This window comes from Balaenoptera ricei, chromosome 10, assembly GCF_028023285.1.
Source record: "Balaenoptera ricei isolate mBalRic1 chromosome 10, mBalRic1.hap2, whole genome shotgun sequence".
NCBI lineage: Eukaryota > Metazoa > Chordata > Mammalia > Artiodactyla > Balaenopteridae > Balaenoptera > Balaenoptera ricei.
This window is the reverse complement of record NC_082648.1, coordinates 19,401,784-19,417,848: the sequence shown is the minus strand read 5'-3', so window position 1 is coordinate 19,417,848 and position 16,065 is coordinate 19,401,784. Positions and strand designations below refer to the sequence as shown.

The following is a 16,065-nucleotide window of genomic DNA, read 5'->3' as shown; positions in this document are numbered from 1 at the left end:
TTGCTGTATCTTAAAAAAGAAATTCTAAGTCTTCTTAGACTTTAACACAATATCCAGTTCAAAAAAAATTTCCTGGATAGTCCCCGGGCTTTATCAAGTGGAATTTGACCTGGATCGTATTTAATGCCAACTAAGCTGTCATAGCCATGATTTTACAGCAGCTTTCCTTGGAGAGAAAATTGTGGATTATGTATCTGTTCCAGTCACGTAGGAATCAGTGGCATGCTTTTCTTCTGCTTGTAGTCCTGGGATGCAAATCTCAGGCTGGGATGTCAGCTTTAGCATTCAACAAGTTCTTTAGAATAGTCCACATTTAGCAAGTTGGAGGGAGAGAGAACACAGGTGACAGGGCCTAAATTCTTCTGTTCTTTCCATTTCTTACAAACTTCCTGCTCAGAATCTAAAGGGCAGGTCTCAGGCCCATCAGGATGCGAGAATAGCAGAATATCTTAGGCAGCCCTCTGAATTTATTCTATTCCCAAGTTTGGCAACTAAAAACTCTAAAAATGTGAGCAGGGACAAGGATGCAGAAAAGAAGCCTTTGCCCTAATGAAGTAGACAGGTTCAGTGTTTATCAGCAACCACTCCAAAGGAAGGACAGATTTCACATGCCAAGTACAATTCAGAGTGAGTCTCTGACAGCCCCTTTCTTGTATGTACTCTGTTCTGAAAAATCATTGGCGTTCATATATGGAATGAAAACACGTAGCTACGTTACTCTGAAAATCCGGGACTGTGCATTGGCCAGAGATATGAGCTGGCAGAGTCAGAGGACCAATGAAAAGTAACACAGGAAAAAAAATTAAATTGTGCAGCAATATTAGTATTTTTAATTTGTCTCATCAAGGGTTCACAAAATATATCTAACCGAGATCTTCCTTTCTCGAAAAATATGATCCCTTCACAAAATATATAAGCAGCTATTAGTTAGGGGAGCTGCGTTTAAAAATATATGTGCACTTACACATAAATAAGTTGCTAAAGCTGAAATGCTTTCAGGTACGAGTCAGATTATGTCCCTATAAATTAACTGTCAGTGCACCTCTTTAAATATATCTTTTAAGCAATCTTACACATTAGGTGAAACTTTTCCTTTGTAAGTGATAAAGAAGCATGTGTTTTTTAAAACAGCAATTCTTTTCATCCCTGTCACTGGGTTCTGATCACACACTGTTGCAACCGTGATTTCTGGAAACAACTGTAGAGGCTTGGAGGATTCATGGGGGTAAGAATTTCCATTACCAAAAGGAGGCTAGCACATCTAACTTTTTCTTCAGTTATGACAAGCACTGGAATATGATGTTTGTGACTCTGCAGCAAAGATCTTTAGCCCTTTGTCAACCAACATGGCTTTTTTTCTTTCTGATCAAAATATTCTAATAGCCTGGCAGACTAATTTCAAGGATACCACCTTGGCAGCCTGAAGAGAAGCAGGTGTGAGCAATCCTGGCATCAACTACAACCCAGGACAGATCCAGTACTTTCTCTCTGATGGTGCCACCCGCTTATCACTCAGTTATTCAGGAAGCACACCTGTAACAGGTGACAGTACCTCCTCCGGGTGAGTGAGTCAACTGCAGGCAATTCTGAAAACAAGAAAAAAACCCACCATGGTCCTGATTTGGTTTAAAGCACTCATGCAATCCCATTAGACCCATGTCTTCCCAAAACACCTTTTCCACGGCAAGCAAAGTTACTCATAATGCATGTGGCTTCTGTCACAGTGATGCATTAGGTAAGCAGGTGTGTGCTGAGTACCAGGGGCGCTCCAAAACGCATCTCCGTCCTCTTCCACTTGTCTTCGCTAAGGTTCTGCCTTTGATGCCAACTGTGATTTCAGGCCTAAGAATGAAAAGACTGTGTTGCTTTCCTTGGATGCAAAGAAACTGTCATAATCTGCACAGTATCGGTCGCCATTAAATATCTGAGGTGGCAGAGGGTTGCCCCGAGCAGGCTTCTTCTCCGGCGGGATGGTCTTGTACATCCACTGCCTCTGCTCTTCTGACGTCGTGAGGTCCACCTCCTCAGACTCTATCTTGTTGGCTTCCAGAAATCTAACCACATCCTGCTGCTTCTTGATCACCACGAAGCCCGAGGAGGAGGCGATGAACACGCGGATGACCATCCTCTCGCCAGGCACAGCGCTCCGGTCTGGGAGGATCGCAGGGATCCGGATCCCTCCAGCCCGGTCTGCAGATCAATTTTCTCAGTCTTAAACAAAGTTTAGAGTGGAAAAGGGAACATAAACTAATGTAAACAAAGGATACCAAGAGGCGTAAAGTCTCATCTTTTCACCACCCATTGTTACTAATCTTAAAATGTATCAAAAGTCACTTTGTAAGTAGTAGCAGAGTATATCATAACCTATATTGCTTAATATTTCCCCCAATCAAATAGAGTTTTCTTAAATGGCAAAAAAATACGAGGTTAATTTTTAATAACTTAGCATAATATATACTTGTTGAGAACATAGTATATACAAGGGGTTGTAGATAAACAGTGTTGACTGAATCTGCTCTCAATATGATTATCATCTTATAAGAGGGTCCCAAGTAACTATAGGCAAAGCAAAAATGAAAGAAGTCACATAAGAGAGATAAGGAGTTTTAATGAGGGAAAAGTCACTTTAGGTTGGAGGGGTCAGGACCCTACATAGTACAGGGGACAGTATTGGCTAAGTAGATGGCGAACCCCTGGTAGAGGAAACAGAATGAGCAAACCTAGAAAAAAGTCAGGAATCAAGAATCATTTGTTCATTCAACAAGGTGAGACATGCAGGTGGCTTGGATTAAAATGGCAGAGGTGAGGCTCTGACTCAGGAAAGACTGATTGTGGAGGCTGAAGAATTGGCTGATTATTAGGATGTAAGGTGTGAGAAATGAGGAAAAGTTAAGTTTGATTGCAATTACAATTTCGTGCAGATGAAACCCAAAGAACAACTGTTATGATAGAAAGAAAAGACCAGAAGTATGATTTGTATCAGCTCTGTAGGTCCCTGAATACCTTGACTATCCTCTTTTAGCTTCAACTAAAAAAGATATTCACAGTTCAGTTTACTGGGAAGGACTCTGTAGAGACGACCTTAATGACAACCAGAACCCTGGACACAAACAATGTCAGGAATAAATTATTCTCTGCATCCTCTCTTTGTTTGACGCTTTATGGGCTTTATTCTCTAGAACAGCTTACCCATATGGCAGGAAGTTTCAAGCTTACAGCCTTGCAATACTGAGATCAAAGAGGAAAGAAGAACATTTCCTCAGCTCTTATTTGAAAAATTCAGGGAAGGACACTGAGTGGTCACATGACTATACCTGAATCATTTACTATAAACTGTTGTGAATCATATATATTCATCCCTCTGGGCAATGAGCAGCCCACATTCCTCTACACAAGCACCCACCTAGTATGAGTGGGCATTTTCCAGAAGAACGGAACAGGGGGAGAGGCAGGCAAAACATTAACTCTTAAAGTTAAGTGATACTTAAGCCTGAAATACTTTACATATATGCAAATAATATATGATATATAAGTGCATTATATATACGTTATACAGTACATTATATACCTGGTATATATAATATATACATAATGTATATAAGTCTGTTATTGTCTTTACTCCTTCCACCAAAAGATAATCCCTCTAGCAGATCACAGTTTTGCTCATTCACTTGAGGAAATTGCTCTATCAATTCTCTCCATCATCAATTTTCTCCTCTCTATGGGATCTTTCTCATCAGCATTATTCTCCCATCTTAAAAATAAAAGTTTCCCTTGACCCCGTATTCCTCATCAGCCATTCTCCTTTTCCTCTGTTCCCCTTTAAGACAAAATTTCTTGAAACACTTATCTTTACTCTGACTTCAGTTTCTCTGGTTTTATTCTCTCTTAAGCCCATTCCACTCAGGTTTCTGTCCTTCACCAATGTAACACTTAACAATTTCACCAATGACCTTCATATTGACAAATTCATTGACCAATTCTTAGACCTCATCTTATTTGACCTCTCAGTAATATTTACTGCATCATTCCCTCTTTCTTGCTACTTTTGCCTTGTTTTTCATGGCTTATTGAAGCTTCTTCTTAGAGTCTTTTGTCAGTTTCCTTTGATAGCTCTTGCTCATTGTCAATTACTTACTTTTAGGGAGTCCAGTGGCTCCAGCCTTGGTCCTCTTTTTCTTCTCTGCTTAAACTTACTCCCTTGATGATCTCATCAAGTCTCCTGGCTTTAAACTTCACTGCTGACACTAAAATTTATATCTTTAGCTATTATTTCTTCCCTGAATTCTAGACCCATGTGTCACACTGCCTACTCAACACCTCTATGTAGATGTCCAAAATATCTTAAATTAACATGTACTTACTTAAACTACTTAATCTTCCATCCCAAACCTACTTACCCACTGTTATGGGCTCAGTTGTGTCCCAGACCCCCTCACTCCCAACCCCAATTCAGACGTGGAAGTCTTAACCTCCGGTACTTCTGAATGTGATTGTATTTGAAGATAGGGCTTTTAAAAAGGTAATTAAGGTAAAATGAGGTCCTATTCGTGGGCCCTAATCCAATCTGACTGTTGTCCTTATAAGAAGAGGAGATTAGGATACACAGAGAGACACCAGACATGTGTGCAAAGAAGAAAGACCATGTGAACACACAAAGAGAATAGAGCAAGCCTAAGAGAGATGCCTCAGAAGAAACCAAACCTGCTGACACCTAGATCTCAGATTCCCAGCCACCAGAACCGTGAGAATATAAATTTCTATTGTTCAAATTCACAGTCTTTCCTAAGTCAGTTCATAATAACTCTATTCTTTTTTTTTTTTTTTATGACTACTATATTGGACAGCACAGGTCTAAAGTATGACCATGGGAATAAGTGGTAGGATACAGAGACCAGGGTGTTGGAAGGATCACCTATGTGAATACTAGAATCACCAAGAATGTTTTTCAGTCACCAAAAAGAACATGTTAGACCTATACGTAATGAGTCGGAAAGATCTCCAAGACATATATTGAAGGGAAAATTAATTTCTAGTATAATATGTATGAATAATACCTTTATTTAAAAAATGTAAGTTACAAAAGAATACTACAAGGAAAAAGATGTGCTAACTTGATAATGATAACTATTCTTTTTGCCCAGGCCAGACACTTTGGAGTTTTCCTAGACACTTTTTTTTCCCTCTCATATTTTATGTTCTGTCCATCCAGAAATCCTGTTGTCTCTAAATTCAGAGCAGAATCTGACTACTTCTCACTAGCTCTTGTACTACTATCTTGGTTCAGATCACCATCATCTCTTGCCTTGATTATTGCAGTGGCCTTTTAACTGGTTATCTCACTTATATTCTTGTCCCCTTGCAGTCTATTCTTCACACCTCAGAGGACTGATACTTTAAAAAGGAAGTAAAAAAAAAATGTCAGCTTGGAATTGGGGCAGGAGGAATTGGATGAAGGTAGTCAAAAGGTGCAAACTTCCAATTAAAAGATAAATAAGTACTAGGGATGTAATGTACAACATGATAAAAATAACACTGCTGTGTGGTATATGTGAAAGTTGTTAAGAGAGCAAATCCTAAGGGGTCTCATCACAAGGAAAAATATTTTTATATTTCTTTAATGTTGTACCTATATGAGATGATGGATATTCACTAAATCTATTGTAGTAATCATTCCATGATGTATGTAAGTCAAAACGTTATATACCTTAAACTTATACAGTGTTGTATGTCAATTATATCTCAATAAAACTGGAAGAAAAAATAGAAGAAAAAATAGTCAATTCTCTGCTCATAGTCTTGTATTATTAACTCCCCATTTCACTCAGAGCAAAAGTCAAAACCTTTACACTTGCCATCAAGGCCCTAGAATATCTCTAACCACCACCCTTTACAATTCTGACCTCATTTTCTGCTACTTTCTCTTTTATTCACTCTGCTACAACAATGTTGGCATCTTTGCTAATCCATGAACACTGTAGGCATGCGCCAGCCTTAGGGCTTTGCACTAGCTGTTGTACCTGCTAAAATGCTCTTCTTTCAAAATATCTTATCCTCCCTCATTTTCTTTAAGTCTTTGCTCAAATGCCACCTCAGTGAGACGTCCCACCCTACATTATGCTGAATGAACCTTCCTTCTACCACCTGTACTACCAGCACAACTTATGTTGCTATTCGTTTTCCTCTTACATACTATATAGTTTTTTACTTACTTATAGTACTTTAAAATTTATTTTTGTATTCCTCCTCTAGAACACAAGCTCCACCAAAGCCACAATTTTTCATCTGTTTTGTTCGCCAGTTGCCTTGAATGACACCTGTCACATAGTAGGTGATTGACAAATCTTTGTAGAGTAAATAAATGAACTGAATATAAGATATAAACAGATGTTAATAAAACAACACCCGGCTTGAGAAATAAAACGTTATTAACACTTTGAAGCCCTCCATGTACTCCTTACACTCACTTTCTTCTCCGCTTCCAGAGTTTGAACAGAAGCAGAGTTTTGTATTTATCATTTCTTTGAACATCTTTGTAGTATACTACTTATGTGGACATGCCTAGATAAGATGCATCCTTTACTTTACATGTATTTTAAATTGAAAACATGTATCTTACTTACTCTTTTGCTCAACATTGTTTGTGAGTTTCATCTGTGTTGATATTAGGGTAGAGTATTCATTTCTAATGCTGTATTTTTCTATTAAATGAGTTCATCACAATTTTTTAAAAGTCTTAGATATTTGACTTATTTTTATGTTTGTACATGTCTCCTGGCACATGTATGCAATACAAGTATTTCTTGAGACTATATTGTAAGAAGTGGGATTGGCTGGCCCAAGATTTCCCTGTGAGCCACAAGATAGATTTTTAAACATTCTACCCTTTCTTTAAGGGAATACTATTATGAGATCTGGCTTTTTCTGGGATCATAGATTAGTTTTCCTGCCTTATATGGGCTAAAGGTCACAGCAGTTTATTTCCTGATATTGACAAATAACTCAACTCCTGCTTCCCATCCTGTTTCCTGATCAGATTTCAGTTTTCTCTTCATTTTGGTTTAACTTATTTTCTTTTAAGCCTAGAAATGCATTCTCAGTGCTGTTTATTGACTCTTATCCAGAATTTTTACATGTTTTAAATAGAGTTTTTTCAGAATACCTTGTCTGCCATATTGCAAGAAGCGGCAGGAAGCTTAAACTTTCATACTTAATTTAAAAACTGTCACATATTGGTGGTTTGGGTGCTGTTATTTAGGATAGGGTAAATGTTATATAATAACAACTGTGTTTGGGAATATTAATATGGCAATAGCAGCTGGCATCAAGGAGCTATTGATAATGAAACGTGACTTTTTTATACATCTAGTACTATATTAAAAATTATCAGATCATCAGGGACAAAGATGAATGTTTTAATAAATGCTGTTGTGACAAATGGACAGCCATTTGTATAAAGATAAAATTGGATTTATGCCTCACACCATACACAAAAATAAACTCCGAAAGCATAGAAGGTCTAAATATAAAAAATAAAACCATACGTGTAGGAAAAGTAGGTGAATTTCTTTAGAATCTGATGAGAAAGAAAAAGCTTTCTAACTACGACTCAAAATCCAGTTCAATATTGCTAAATTTAAATATCTAAAAAAAAATTTTGGCATGGCAAAAATCATCAGAGGCAAATTCAGAAGACAAATGACAAACTGGGAGAAAACATTTGCAATGTATGTCACACATTGAAGGCTAATATTCCTAATATATAAAGAACTTCTCACAAATTGAGAAAACAGGAAATTAACAAAAAATGATATAAAAATAGCCTGTAAACATATGGAAATATTTTCAACTTTACTCACAATAAGAGAAATTCAAATTAAAACCACTAAGATGCCAGTTTTACCTATCGCTTTGGCAAAAATTCGAATGTTGAGCACATACTATTGTGTTGAGGTTGTGGAGAAACAGACACTCTAGTATATTACTGGTGGAAATTCCTACAGAATGGAATTTGGTAAGATCTAATATCTAAAAGAACTACATTTGCACTTACTTTTGTCCATCAAACCTTAGGTATTCACCTAGGTATTAATACATCTCCATTAATATGAAAAAAATGTGCAAGGTATTCATTGCATCATTGTAGCAACATTGCCTTATATTTAATTGCAAAATTTCAGAAACAGTTCTGTGTATGAAAAACTAATTTCCCCTGTGTTTCTTTTTTACTCTCACAATACTACCACCATCCTCACAACACTTCTGACACCACATATGGGTTTTTCTTCCCCAACACCAAGAAATTCCGGGACACCAGCTGGATGCCCTACAATTTAACTCAATTCTGACACTGTGTCGTCAGCTCCCATAGGTTAAATGCTCAGTCCCACAAGACTCTCCCCTACTAGCTTCAGATGCCAATCACTTGTCCAGGTTGTTACCTGTGCTTCTGACTGATGAGCTATAAATCGGGAGTTCCCATGATCCTCTTGGGAGGTTCCATTACTTTGCCAAGGGCCAAATCTGGGTTGGTTTGAGTAACAAAATGAATAAAGTCAGTACTGGATTATTACACACTGAATTTTAAAAAATTCTAATAAAGGTAGGAAGGAGGGAGAAAGATGACTGGAAAAGATTTTATGAAAGAAAGTCAACTAATACTTGTTGAAGGAACAATAGATTTGAGAAGTCACTATTTAAAACCATAGAATAATGGTTTTTCAAGATCCATACCCTTCGCAAATATTCTATATACTTACCTCACTCACAAGAATCCATAATCTCTCATTACACTGATGCACGAAGTAGATGACAGCCTCCAGACTTCAGACCATCCACTTTGTCTAGCCTTAATACTTATGCTTGGTGTACAAGAACACGTGGTGTTTTTCATAAATATTTGATCTCTGCTTCCATCTGTCCATAGTACCTTCTAGTAAGTAATAGTATCTGCTTTAGCACAGAGTTATATGTTGTGGTCTTTTTTAAAACACTATGATAAGGAGGCAGCGTAACATACAGGCTCTTGGTCAGACAGCCTGGAGGAAGGTCCCCATTACATATTTACTGTCCATCTGACGCAGTCTCAGTCCTTAAGTGCATGTGTTTAGATTTAAGGAGATAAGGGAAGACGGCAGGCTTAACGAGGGTCAAGTTCAGGGTACAGCACTCTCATCAATCAAACCACCGTCATCTCTGAATATGTCTACTTACTGGAGCAGCCTGCAAGTCATCACAGCAATTCTAGAAGCTCTCCTTCCCCTCCTATAAGGTTTAGGTCTTCCATAACCAAATGCCCTCTTTGTATTATTGCTCCCTTTCTCTCCTTTCTTCACCAAGCTCTTATAAAAACCTATTTTAAAAAGTCCATTTGTACTTCTGCACCCTATTTCTTCCCACCAGATCTCTCATACTCATACTTTGATGGCTATGAATAGCCCATCAAATACTGAAATAATGGGTGATTTAACTAATATCTTATAATGCAGGACCCATTAATGCAATACAAAATAATATTATGAGATCTTATTAGCTCATATTAGTAAACACAGATTGCATTAAAAGCTGTTCCTGTTTTATTTTTGAAACGCTTGGATATGATAGACTAGTATAAAATACCCAAATTATGCTGTTCTGAAACTGTAAAGTTGAGGTTACCACTGAGCAGGTTATGTTAAATCTTTTCCTTTTTCTTTATTCTTATGAAGGATAAGGAGGTGCTGCCTACAGGGTTTCTCTTTGTTCACCTTTTCTGCTGCAGAGGAAGCAGTTTAAGAGCACTTCCCAGGAAACGGTTTCTGACCTCCTGTCCCTTGCTTTCCACCAAATACTAGTAACAACATCAAATGCCACTTCTTAGCATTAAAAATGAGATATTATCTAACATTAGAGTCTACATAGCACAAGGTAAAGGGGCTTTTTGGCAGATAGCCAGGTAATTAGCTCAATGCAGACCAAACAAGGCCATTTGAAGCCTCATTGGAGAGTCCTGGCTATGCTTCTAAAGTCTCTCTCTCATCCTTGCTATAGGAAAACCTGTCAAAGGATGAATTTAATATTTTTACTTTAAGTATTCCTCATCTGAATTTTTACCACCCCTACAACTATGCCAGCTCTTTCATTTAACAAAGGCATTATCACACCAAGGTGAAAAAAAAATCTCACTCAAAGTAATAATGCCGTATCTATGTTTTCCCAGGCTAATAATTTTGGGGATGAGAGTAGAGTGACACCAAATGACCATTTCTGAAATCTAATAGTCAATATACTTCTATTAAACAAGGGAAATAATCTGGTTTTGGTAATAGAATCAAAGTTGGTAAATCTAACTGAAATATTACAATTTTTACTTTGTGAGTAATGGATTTTTAATGTCTGTAAACAGAGTATGGAATGTTTCAAAGGTTTGTTTGCTTAAACTATCATGCATATCTCAGTGATACGCATAGATTACCGATCATAGAAAAACATTTGAACCAATGGTTGGCTACTTCTTGAGCATAACCAGAATTATTTTTATCAGAAGCATTAATTAATCAATAAAGTAGAAAGGAATCATCTACTGATAATACACAAGCCATACACAAAATTCTCTGGTGGGCATCTCCTCCATGCTAACATCTAGGTAGCACGTCCTTTTGCAAAACCCTCAGAACTACTGCCTTGCCTCCCTCTTTAGCAATAAATTTCTCAGAAAAATTCTTAGATTTAATGCCTCTATTTACTCACCATCTAATTCCTTCTCAGTCCAGTGACATTTAAATTTTATTTACTGTTCTTCTTAAGTTTACTATGATCACCTAATTATAGGTAGATACTTTTGGGGTTCTGATGGGGTCAAGAAGAAGGAGGATGGCAATATTTCCCTGGTCAATGGTTTATCCTTGCCAGACTTCCTAGATACTACGTCCTGAGAATTCCCATCTAGCCTCTTTCATGAACTCTTAACCAGGTGGAGGAAATGCTAATTAGGTGCATCCAACTAAGTGAGAGAAATGGAGAAGGAATAGCAAACAGACAGGAGCTATCAGAGATGCACTCCCAGCATAGAGACTCTCAGGGGAACAAGAAAAGGTTTTATATAGTTTTCAGTAATCACAATTACCAAGGAAGAAATCATAACTGGCTACGTTGCTGATTTTGAAGTTAAAGTTCTATTATATCCCAATAGATTGTTTTCCTCAAAAAGAAACCCAAAAAACAAAAAACTGGAGGCATAACCTCCTGCCCTTATGATTATGTTGTTTAATATTTAAAGGCAACACTTTTCCTTGGCCTTCATCTTCATTAGCCACCCTTCATCTTTAAACATTGCTGGCTAACTCCATTTCCCTTTGAATTACTTTCTTCTCTCTTTTGCTTTGCTTTTTCTGGTATAGCAAACTTGTTTCTGTTCTTTCCCCTTTTTGTGTATCTTCCTCTTTTCCAGATTGTGATTTTTCAGTTTCTTCTGACTCTTTCATTGGAAAAATATAACTTTCAGTCTGAGTACAACAAGAAAACCAATCCTTATCAGCTTTTGGAAACTTCTCATATCACGTGATCAAATATCCCTCCGACTAGAGCTGGCATACCTTTTGTGTCTATATTGTTTAAACTAAACAGAGTAAGGGCAATCCAAGATGGGGGACAAGGCTGTTAAACGATTCAGTCTGCAAACCCCTTTATATTCAAATAGAACAAATTGTATCATATTTCTACAATATGCATGAGGCTATATGAGCATAGCCCCAACTTCTCCTAAAATAGGAGTAAGCAGTGGAAAGTAAGAGACCATCTGTACATTTTTAAAGAGAATAAAGAGGCGTGTAAATAATCATTGATATACACACCATTGATTTAATTATGTGAAATGAAAGTCCTGATTTTTTAAGAATAACATCCTTGGTGGTAATCATTAGGCATCTTTTGGTGTGATAATAGGTAGATAGATACTAGATAGACTATTGGTCTTGCTAGAGCATGGGTTTGATCCAACGTGTTTCTTGTGTTCTTATGAACTTCAATTTTCATTTAAAGTAAATTGTAACTCTTTTTCTCTGAAGTTCTATCTGTGCATGAATGTAAACAGCTTTTGGTAGGAAAAAGCTTTCTGCAGGAAAGAAATCTCTGCAGGAGACACCCCTTTGTCTTGTCGCTAAACTTAAACCAGGCACCCCCATGCTCTACTCATCTCGGGCCCTAGCACACCTTTCAAATCTTTTGGTCACAATACTTTGCCTAACTTGTCGGTTCTTTCTGTAGATCAAGGAAGTAGAAATGAAGAATAAGTAATTAACCAATGACCAGATCTCTTCCCTAGCTTCCCCTTCAGTAATCTCACAAACAAACCGTGTGAACAAGATAGCATCTAAAGGAAGATCATGAGGAGTTGACAAGCCTGCACACAGTGGAGGGTGGTGATGACTCTGACCCCCTACCTCAATGATTAACTGAGATTACTTCCCTGTTTTGCTTTAAAAACTTTCATGGCTGAGCAGACTCTTCGGAGGTAGTTTTGGGGGGATGTTGAGTCCACCACCTCCCCAGATTGCCAGCATTCTGATTAAAGGTACCTTTCCTTTCTACCAACATCTGTGAGTATTGATTTTGTAAGTGTTGAACATTGGGGCCCAATTCGATAACATGAATAATTGGGGGAGAAAACTTTAGGTTTTATAACACTTTTTACTTATCTATATGTTTCACCATTATTTTAAATTATATATAAAAAAATCTTGTACATGGTTTTGTTAGAAGGAAAAAAAAACCTAAGAAAGGGGTTATGTATAACAGTTGAGGATTTCCATGTTCCTAAAAAACTTCTCAGTTGAAATTTTCTGATCTTACTTCTCAGTGATCATGCTTTCCCGTAGAACCATATTTCAATAGCTAATAACCAACCCCTCTTGGGGTGCTCATATCACTAGTCGTGTAAATGACAAGATTTCATTTTGCTGCAGTTGATCACATTGCCTCAAACTGTGTTTCATTTTATGGGAACATGCATACCTGTGTGAGTGGAATGTTTTTGATTCTACAGCCTGTGGAATGGGACAGCCAACCTCCGTCATATAATTTATTAAAACATGGTCATTCCTCATCTCGAAATCTTACATTTATAGGTTCTTAGCAACATACAAGATACATTTTTTTTTTCTTTGCTGGAACTTTACTCACAAATGGACAATTTTTTTTTTTTTGAAAAAGAAGTTAGAGCACAGGACTTGATGAAGACCCTTGAGTCTTTAATAACAGCAAAGTGGAAACCAAAAGTTACGTCTCTATGGGAAAAAGCTTGTGTTCAACTGTGAGGCACAGACAATGGAATTATGCCTTCCTTTCTTGTTTTTTCTGTAAAATTTTCCTTGAACTGTTCACTTGTTATTATTTTAATTGAAGGCATTCTTTCTCAGAGCTGAGGTTGTTGAAAATGATTCAGAGCAGCTTAACTTGTCAAAACATTTAGAGATCTGGATAAAATAATTAAAAATCATATGGAAGATTAGTACATGAGCAAATGCCAAACAATGTCACAGAGAGATATTATCATCAAGAAGTAGGCAAAATCAAGGCCCAACATGTCAACAAAATTCTGTCACTGATGCTATGATTCCAGAAAAGGAAAATGCTATACGGACATAAAAAGACAATACTACCTTGAGAATTTATAAGTCAGACAAAAAATTGTTAATGTAAGCCATAGAAAGTTGTAGGCAGAATATTATTTGACTGAAGAGATGGGAGTTTAACAGGGTAGGGTTTTCATGACTTGTCTGCACTTAATCTTTTCCCTGATGAATGTGACTTGTCTCTTTCTCCAACCCTGAGCTCTGTCAATTAAGGTGCAGAATAAAGGGCGACAATATTTGGTATGTAAACTGGCCCTTCATGTAGGCCATGACATGGACAATTCCACCTCACTGTTCTTAAAGCAGTCACATGTCAACTCCCCAAGATATCCAGGGCATCAGCAAAAGGAATTAACTCTCAAATTTACTTCATTTTTAATTTATAAATTTCTTCCCAGTTGATGACTCTGCTCCTTAGATTGGCCTTCATCTAATCTCATTCTGCCCAATAACAGAAATAATCAACATGTGTCCCTGCTTTTAATATTTTAAACTCCTTTACTCAAGTTAAAAAACAAAAAACCCCAACTAAGACTAGAAAGCTCGTGAAGACAATTCTATGTGACCATGGATCCCTGTATCTCATCTTAGGCAGATAAACCAGGTACAAAGAGTTCAAAGGGATTCAGTCAAAATGAATCTTGAATCCCGGAAAAGCAAACAGATACATCATTTTGACCTTGAGGTTGTTTTCAGTTATATTTTTCAATTACTATCACAGTTGCAGAGTTGAGAATGAAGGCAAAGTTCCTGATCTTTTAACCTTCCTGTATTGCCTTAATCTTAGTTATCTATAAGAGATTATTGAAAATTAATTCCCCCTTATTCAAGATTCAGATATTTTTCATTGCTGCTATCTGGAAAGGACACTTTTGAAGTAGAAGCATAGGCTAAGAGATCTGCTTTCAGTTAAGATTAGAATGTCAACCTCTGAACTCTCTCTAAAACTCAGAACATATTCCTTGAAATAATGGTCCAACTTCCTCATAAAACCAACATTCATACTTTGAAATACATATTCTATACCCTAACTTGTCATAATGACCCACCACATTTACAGGAGATCATAAATTTTTCAGGCAGCCAACATCTGACCTAAAAATTTAAACCTATTTATGGATGATTTCAGTTAAAATAAAGATATAATAAATAACATAGTGAACAACTTTGTGGACATTAAGCTTGACACCAGACCTAGAGGTGTAGTACTGGGGTGCCCTCCATAATATCATTCAATGCCACACCTCCAAGGAAACCACAATTCTGGATTTTGTATTATTAGGATGTAATTCAGTCACTCCTATTATTTTATGTCTCTCCTATGCCTAAATAATGCATGAAGTTGTTTTGCATGATTTAAATTTTTATATAAATTGTCTCATACTGCATATACTCTGTTGTACATTTAGTTCCTTGAATTTTCTACTGGTGTATATTTTCCAATATTTGATTTCCACAGTATATTTAATCATTCTACTGTTGGTGGATCTGAGTTGTTTCTAGAGTTTTTGCAATTTCACACAGTGCTGCATTCTTGTCCATTTTCCTGGTGCCCATTTGTAAGAGTTTCTCTAAGATATAAAATCAACAGTGGAATTCTCTGCCATTCTTAACTTGTCTTATTAATATTGAATTGTTTCCAAAATTGCACTAATTTGTATTCCTACCAACAGCATATAGATATTCCAGTGGTTTCAAATCTTTGCCAAAACTTTCCTTTATCAGAATTTTTATTTTTTGGTTAATTTGGTAGGTGAGAAATGTTTTCTGGTTGTGATTTTATTTTGTGTATTTCTAAGATTAGTCATAAGGTTAGGTATTTTTCACGTTTTTATTTTGGTTTGTTTGTTGAGGTATAATTTACAATATGGCAAAATACACTCTTTTCAGGTTTCTTATGATTTTAATGGTGATTTGGGTTTTCTCTTTTATAATGTACATGGCCATAACTTTTGCCCTTTTCCCCTATTGAGTTGTCTTTTTCTTAAATTTTACAGTTCTTATTAAATTTTGAAATTTTTAGTAGACTGTCTTAAAGAGTGTCTCCTCTAAGTTTTTGTAAAAGTTTTTAGTTTTGTCTTTCACATTTAATTCTACTCCATTTGGAATGGATGGGTGTATATGGTGTGAAGTATGGGTCCACTTTAAGTTCTTTTCCATTGTAAATAGACAACCACCCAACAATGTATATTGAAAATGCCATTCTTTCTCAAGTCTACAGTGTTATATTAAAATTGTTCATCATTGTGTGGTTCTGTTTTCAAACTCTGTGTTGTTTCTTGGTGAACTTGTTAATCTATGCTCCAATACCACACTGACCTAACTATTTATTACTTCAAAATAAGTTTTGGTATAGGAAAAGGAAAGAGTCCATCTTATTCTTAAGGAGTGCCACCAAAAGGATTGTTGGGATTTTGATGGAATTGCATTGAATCTGTATCTCCATCCATCTTGT

At 36.6% G+C, this 16,065-nt stretch overlaps 1 protein-coding gene across 1 annotated transcript; it reads right to left on the bottom strand.

Annotated features, from left to right (window-relative positions):
• Positions 1–1,652: 1,652 nt before the first annotated feature.
• Positions 1,653–2,125, bottom strand: LOC132372461 (SH3 domain-binding glutamic acid-rich-like protein 2). Its single transcript, XM_059934533.1, has one exon. It carries the CDS (start codon positions 2,123–2,125, stop codon positions 1,805–1,807), a length of 321 nt encoding a protein of 106 aa, XP_059790516.1. The 3' UTR covers positions 1,653–1,804.
• Between the last annotated feature and the right edge of the window lie 13,940 nt (positions 2,126–16,065).